This window comes from Syzygium oleosum, unplaced genomic scaffold (genome assembly GCF_021117445.2).
Source record: "Syzygium oleosum isolate NSW1041296 unplaced genomic scaffold, Sole_v2.1 Sole_v2.16, whole genome shotgun sequence".
Taxonomy (NCBI): domain Eukaryota; kingdom Viridiplantae; phylum Streptophyta; class Magnoliopsida; order Myrtales; family Myrtaceae; genus Syzygium; species Syzygium oleosum.
The window spans coordinates 3,682,394-3,690,300 of NW_026607500.1; the positions used below are offsets into that span (position 1 = coordinate 3,682,394).

At 43.5% G+C, this 7,907-nt stretch overlaps 1 protein-coding gene across 1 annotated transcript; it reads right to left on the reverse strand.

Annotated features, from left to right (window-relative positions):
- Positions 1-5,303: 5,303 nt before the first annotated feature.
- LOC115671482 (transcription factor MYB1-like) lies at positions 5,304-7,354 on the reverse strand. Its single transcript, XM_030593059.2, has 3 exons — positions 7,137-7,354; positions 6,200-6,329; positions 5,304-6,103 (listed from the first exon to the last, which is right to left on the reverse strand). The coding sequence occupies exons 1-3, from the start codon at positions 7,321-7,323 to the stop codon at positions 5,443-5,445; spliced, it is 978 nt and encodes a 325-aa protein (XP_030448919.1). The 5' UTR covers positions 7,324-7,354; the 3' UTR covers positions 5,304-5,442.
- Between the last annotated feature and the right edge of the window lie 553 nt (positions 7,355-7,907).

The window sequence follows — 7,907 nt, forward strand, 5'->3', positions numbered from 1 at the left end:
GCCATACTCCATTGACGAAGAAAGCGGCTAAGAGAGGTGACAACGGAGAAGTTGTGTGTCGTGGGATGGGCCTGTAGGAAGAGGTCCTGTACCACGATGCCGTTGCAGAGTTCTTGATGCACAATACGTGGAACTCGATGCTCGAGAGCGTGGTCTCTAAGAAGCTGATGATGTGCAGGTCCTTCTTTGTCGACTAGCAAGTGAACAGCCGGCTCACGAGTCATGTGTGAAAGGTCAGGCTTGATGTGAAGGACGTATGCAACTAGGTAGGCCCCTTTTCACCCTCACTTGTCGGAACACGATCGTTGCTCGGCGGTGATGACCAAGGTAGTTGGAGGCGATGGCGATAGCAATCGTGCAGTGGTTGGAAGTGACAATGATCAGTAATTTTGGTGGTGGTCCTTAGGCGGGCGGTGCCGGCAAATCAATATCCAGTGCGTCACTTTATCTCTTCTTTATCTCTACTTTTAAAGATAAAATACGAATGTTTTAGTTATTTTTTAGGGATAAGTGCATTGGAAGTTCTAAAACTTTCAAAAAGTGCAATTAAGTCCTAAAACTTATCACGAAAGTGCAATTGAGTCCTAAAACTTTTAAAAAATGCAATCAAGTCATAAAACTTGTCAAATTGGTCCAATCAAGTCCTTCCGTTGATTACATTTTCGAAAGTTTGAGGACTTGATTGCATTTTCGTGACAAATTTTAAGACTTGATTGAGCTTTTTGAAAGTTTCGTGATAAGTTTTAGGACTTGCTGCATTTTTTGAAAGTTTTAGGACTCAATTACATTTTCGTGACAAGTTTTAGGATTTCTAGTGCACTGATCACTATTTTTTAAATTTTGTGTCCAATCCGGGTTTATCTCATCCCCTAATTCGGATTTCTAATCTGAATTATCCGGGCTTATCCGGTTTGAAGAATGTCACCAAATATTGGATATGATATTTTGGTATTCTATCCAAACTCAAATCTAGGCTATCAAACGCATCTTCAATGTATAAAAGTAACAACTCCATATATAACACGTGCAACTATCTCTAAATAATAGAAATAAATGACATTTTGATACTGGGTATGACGATGAAGAGGAAAGATATGTGACAAAACCGATACGGATGAAGGCATACAAAACCAAGACTCGGTCTTACTCACCTTCTCCTCCCTTAGATGGCCATGATAGATAAATCATAATTTATTTATTGAGGAAATTACCAAAAAAGTCATAAACTTATTGCACTTGAGCAAATTCAATCATAAAGGTCAATTTAGTCCTAAACCTTTTGAAAATTTGCCTATATAGGGGGTGTTTGGTTCAGCTTTGGGAATGGGCTTTGAGCCTCGAAAGCCCCTTCCCAAAATGCTGGGGTGTTTGGTTCAGCTTTCATGCTAGCATTTGGCCAATGCTAGCATTCCAAATGCTGAAAGCCCAAAGCTGGTCCGGACCAGCCTTGGGCTTTCAGCATTCCACGAATGCTACTGTTCACGTCTTTTTTTTTTTTTTTTTTTTGGTTTGAAGCTGTTCATCTTCTTCGCCAGGCAGCCGGCGAGGGAGAAGGGCCGGCGAGGTCGCCTGGGATTGAGCGACAGCCCAGGCGACGCCGTCATTGGGGTCGCTCGACCCGGGCCGTCGCCGCCTAGGTCGCGCGACTCCAGCGGCGACGGCTCGGGTCGAGCGACCCAGGCGACGGCCGCCCGGGTCGCGCTACCTCAGCGGCCGTCGCCGGGTCGCGCGACCCCGCCGAGGGTCGCCCGGCCTCGGGCGACCGGCGGCGGCGGCAGATTTGGCTCGCCGGGGGTCTCCCGACCATGGGCGACGGTCGCCGGCGCCAGATCTATCTCGCCGGCGGCCGTAGGCCATCGCCGGCGGCCGGCTCCGGCGATGGGTAGGTTAGTTTTTTTTTTTAATAAATAAGATAATTCTCAAAGTCCATTTACAAAAAAAATTCACCAAACACTATATTTTGGCCAAAGTAGCTTTATAAAATATTTTTACCAAACACCATTTGCATTTCCCCAATGGGCTTTCACCCAAAGGTATTTGCCATTCCCCCAAATAGCATTTTCAAAGTTGAACCAAACATGCCCATAATCCATCAAGCCAATTTGGCTGGAAATCATTGATGTGGATGCCGGTCGTCCTATGTGGCATGGATGACACGGATGTGGACAATTTTTGCAATTTTTCTAAATTTTTTATATTTTTACTTTTTTTCATACCCACCAAAGGCATTGACTGGCGAGGATCGCCTTTGTCGGCCTCAAACGAGGTCACCCTATCTCGAATCTGGTGAGAAGCAACCTCACAGCCTTGAGTGAGGCTCGACCTCATCGGGATCTAGCGTAGTGAGCCTTGCCCGAGGTTGGCAAGGTCGCCCCTTGCTAGATCTAACGAGGGCGATCCTCGCCCGAAGTTGGCGAGGGCGACCCTTGCTGGTTTTTGGCAAGGCTCGATCTTGTTGAATTTGGCGAGGGCAATCCTCGCCGTTAGTCGCCTTTGGTCGGTCAACGAGGCTCAGCTACCAACAGAGGACGAAGGAAAAAACGAAAAAGAAAAGAAAAGAAAAAATAAATAAAAATTTTGTAAAAATTTTCCAAATTAATGCTGACCGTGCCACATAGGATGGCCGGTATCAACGTCAGCGATATTCGGCCAAAATTGGCCAAATGGATTACATTGGCAAAATGTCAAAAGATTTAAGACTCAATTGGCCAAAAATTTGAACAAAAAACATGGTCAAATTAAAGGTTTAGGAATGAATTGGCACAAGTGCAATAGGTATTGGACTTTTTTGGTTGTAGACCCATCCATCACAAGTCAATGTCGAAATATTGGCTTACATTGACCATTTAACCAAATTTTAAAACCAAATCGAGATATATGAACCCAACATAGCCGAATAATCGTACTCTGGTTATCAAACATTGTCTCATATGTTCTTTCCTTTAGAACATCTTGTTTTTCACAAACTTAAATATTATAGCGTTATTCCACCTTTATAAGAATTTCGAACAATATATTCTATAGCCTTTGAATTTTAAGGTGCTGATATGTCAACCTCTCAAGAGAGTAAGTTGAATACGGTTTGCCTCCTAATCGTTTATTTTATATGATTGGTGACCCCAGTTATCGTTCCGCTGCGTCTTGTCACTAGAATCCACCTGATTTTAGACGCCCATGATACATGAATCTAAAACAAAGAAAAACTGTCCAATTGCAAGTAAAATAAACGGATGGGCCAACTAGTGTCGGCAATCCTCCTGTGCGTGATATGAGAGTTTCATAGCCGTGACGTAACGCTTTATTTGGGTCATACCTACTGCGCATTTTGAGCGAGCATGTCGCCGCCACTCACCACGGTGTTAATGGGAGCAAAGCTGGAATTATCCTACGTCATGGCACTATCGAAACAAAGCGCCTCTTCTTTAGTTGCTGATGAAAACAGAAGCGAAGCCGGGCGACAATCTCCATATGGGTGGTCCAAGCATAGTAGTGAATCTCATTTGAAGGTCGAGTCCTCGATTGGCCCAGCTCTCCATTGCATTCTCTCTAAGCATGTGAAGTCGATTGAAAGGCCCGATCTATCTGTCTCCTTTCCATTGTACCCACGAGGCCCTTCAGTCCCTTTTCAAAACTTATGACTTATCTTAATGAAACTGAAAATTAAGTGCTCAGAGTTTGAGCATGTAATTATTATTGCAGGCATGAAGTGCTGAAACTGAAAGGAAAAGTTTGATAACAGTCTTAAACTCTAGTGCCATGTATATATAATTGTGAACAATATCAGTAGGTTTGCAAAATAATTGAGAATCCTCTAATTTGCATTGAATATTTCTCTGTTGAATAAACAAAAAAAAATATCATCTTTTACTTCAACCTTTAGAGGCGAACTCTTAACTTAATTAAGCATTTTAAGTCCAAACGATTTTAATCTTGATTTAGGCGTTGCACAACTTGATTATCAAGCAAGTCATATATGATTTCTTCATGACTCAAGGACACGGACATGTAGTCTCGACTAACTGATGCTTATGAAACACCTCGCTCACTCACGAATTAATTAAATTCAGGCCTTTGATTCATGTGAAGTTGCTGAAATTTGAACGAGTGATTTTCAATTTCACAGCCGAAAGAAGTTCAATCATCGAGGGTTCATCGTGATCGCCGCAGCTATCCAGGAAGGAAATCATTACATAGATAAGTGACTGACCAAAATTTGCACTACGAGTATCGGAACCCACGAATTAACTGCAACAATGACCAGCACTCGACCCTTTTCTTCCAAAAAATTAAAGATAAACAAAGAAACTATGAAGGCCCCCACATGGAGGCCTAAAGGACATTGATCAAGTCCTTGTCTGTCACCCCGTCCACGAACTGTCATTGACTGAAAGTTAGTTGGCCACTTTGCCATCTGTACGTCAAGCATGAAAAGGACAGCTCTTGGGCAAACTATCATTGTCTCCAAATTTTTATTTCGCGAAAAATAAATAATTTAAAAATATTTATCAAAAAATAATCGCTTAAATTAAGGGTAAGCGATTCCAAGTTCCATACAAGTTACACCTAGAACCCGGAACCTACCTATGGGAACAGGTTTCTCATTTTTCGAAACCTAAAACCTACCCTGTCACAGATTTCATGGTCAGTTCTAGGATCTACCCAGGTTCCACCTGTATTATAAATTGAACAATTGCAGTGAATCGTCACCTTTAATGATCACCACTTGCTGTTACGATCCACTGATCACAACTTATATTTAGACACACGAAGGATATAAAACATTATCAAGTCATAAAATGAAAGCTCAAACTAGTGGTTCCGGATTATACACTCATCATATAATGCCATGAAATACCGTAGGATCACTCGAAGACATAGATCAAGAAAAAACATAAAAAAAAAAAAAAAAACTTGTTTAAGGTTTCAGGTTTCTTGAAACCTAGAACTTGTCCGTCGAAATAGGTTCCCATGCATATCTTGGAACTTGGAACTTACGGGTTTCCATCGATCAGGTAACCATACTCACCCCTAGCTTAAATCACTTATAAAAACGAATGAACGAAAAATATTTACATTATTCACGAAAATGTCTAGACATAAATTGTCACTGATAATAAAAATATATATTGTTGACTAACTATTTCAAGAGATTATTTTTAGGAAAATATTTTTTAAATCATTCAAAGCAATTTTAATCTTTGTGACATTGATTTATTGCACCGTGCTTGTACTTGTTCTTGCCCATTTAGTTGAGACTTGAAATGGATAGATCCAGTGTCCTGGTGGAAACCCCGCTCGCTTGCTTGGGAGAATTGCAATGATAACACAAATATTTATCTGAGAGTGACATGGATCTCTAAACCCTATAGATGAAATGAATCTTCAAGATCATGATTGATTATCGTGACCAACTCCAAGACTACACTACTCTCAGCTAGGTAATCAACCATTCTTTCCTGATAAAGCGAAGTCCACATTATCGCCATCTCCTGCCCATTTCTCGTCGTCCGATTCAAATAACGATGCCAGCGATTGGAATGCCGAGACCGAATCGTCTCGGATACGTAAGCTATCGTTCAGATCCTTCCCCGCTTCCTCGGACGGCACGAATTGCTGATTTATATAAGACGGAAACTTGCTTTCTTGCTCCTCGTCGTGGACATAACCGTTTTGTTCTGCACCGAGCTTGGAGAAATCGGAGTCGAGGATCTGGCAAATGTCGTCCACGTTAAAATCGATCATGAAGTCTGGCGATTCCTCCTCTGAGTTGAACGATAACGACCCGTCACTCATATCCGAGTCTGAAAGCATTTGCTTCAGCAAGTCATTGCCATCTGGGGATGGTCCCAATTCCACTTTAGTAGCATTCTGTTGAGCAACTTGTGGCTCTGGATTGGCGACTCCATGAATGTTGCTTTCCAGCACCCTCTCCTGTTCCAGCTCTTGCTGCGATGTCCCATGAGGTTGGACCGTCAGCTCTCTTGGCAAATAGTGAAATTGGACCGATCTCGTTGCTTCGGGCTTCTTGGCCAAGTTGGTGTTCCAATAGTTCTTTATCTCATTGTCTGTACGCCCCGGAAGTCTTCCAGCAATTAACGACCATCTGCGGGATCATAGATTCGGCTTGTTTATTTTGTCCAGCTAGGTTTCCTAATGCTAGAATTATTAGTTAAAATAAAAAGGACATGATGATCTGAACCTGTTGCCCAATAGCTTATGAAGCCGGATGATTAGTTCTTCTTCGTCGGGCGAGATGTTCCCTCTCTTAATGTCGGGCCTAAGGTAGTTCATCCAACGCAGCCTGCAGCTCTTGCCGCATCTTCTGAGACCTTCACGAGAGTCATAGAAAGTTAAAACCGAAGCACAATTAGCCTGATTTACCGAATTAGCTTTTTTCTAATTTGTTCTGAAATATAGTGCTTAGCAGATACTATTGGAGGATCTCTAGAAAGACTAGAGAAGTCCAACAAGAAGAGGACTAGTGCAATCTGTTGTTATCAAGAAAGGGGGAAACAATACTGCCTGCCAAATACATAAGAGGTAATGAAAGACAAAAGGAGCACAAAAGTGATTGATATTAAAGAAGCTTAAAGCGGAAGAGGCTCTAAAAACCAAGTCTTGACTATTTGTTCTCCCAGGAACAGTCCTAGGCATAATTCTGCAGTTCAATTATTGCAGTGGGGTTTCCGGAGTGCAAACTCTCATCATCAAAGGTTAACAGCACTCAAGAAAATCAAGGCCAGGTACGGTCTTCAGCTGTCGTCCACGAGCCTATTTGAGCTACTATTTCACAACGAATGCTAGTGGAAAACCTTTTTTGTTGCTCAGGCCGTACTGCGATTTCGAATGCATCGATGCCATTCATTAGGACAATTGCCTAGGATTAGTAATTCTGACTGTTGGAGCAACTGCTGCAACAACCACACGTGCTTTCTTGGATGCCGAGTACCTATCCGCACAGCGTCACGCGAACGCCAAGTTTTGCGTACATCAGAAGTACAGGAGGGATCCATAACAATCTAAGAGACGACATCCCTGCATTGAACTGCAGTATACAAACCCAGAAGTGAACTGGGCGTGCGGCTCCCGTGCATGAATTGTGAGAAAGTAGGGAGATACGTTCCGGTGGGTTTTACCAGTTTCCCTGGAGAGCCGACTCCATTTGCCTTCCCCGTGAAGCTTGACGTAGTCCATCAGGATCTTGTCTTCAGCAGCTGTCCATGCTCCTTTGTTCAGCCCGTCCTTGTCGCACCTCGGGCTCCTCCCCATCTTCTTGCTCTCGCCCTCCCTCTCTCTCCCTCCCTCTCTGTTGAATTCTTGCATGCACCTGGAGGAGAGGAGAGGAGAGAAGAGAAGAGAAGAGAGAGGAAGGGGTCAAATGGGGGAGTGACGATGGACCTTGGGATTGCGGGCATGCCCCGCATTTAAAAGGCAAGAGCCAGGGGGGGGGGGGGGGGGTTGGAAGGAGGTCGATCGTGGAATGTCAAGTTTGAGGTTGGGGGGGGGGGAGGTCGATCGTGGAATGTCAAGTTTGAAACGTTCGTCAGCCTCACATCACTGCACCACGCTCGCAACGTGCCTGATTTTTTATCCCACCCGTGATCATGTGACCTCCAACCCTAGCCCAACTCATGAGAAGTCTTCTTTTTCTCTCCCTCTTTTGTTTATTTTCTTGGTACAATTTCCTCCCTCCCTCCCTTTTCTCTTTGTCCTTTTTCAATCAACGCGTTCCAAATTATTTGTAACTAAACCCCCGTGGGGCGGCTGCTCCGGTCGACGAGGAGCGGGCGTGAAGTCCCGTACATATGCTAAATTGAATCCGGATCGTTGGATTTGGTGTGGTCCTGACAGGACCCGGCATTTTTCGATGGTCCATGGAAAGTGGAACAGACGTACAGCATGGGTTC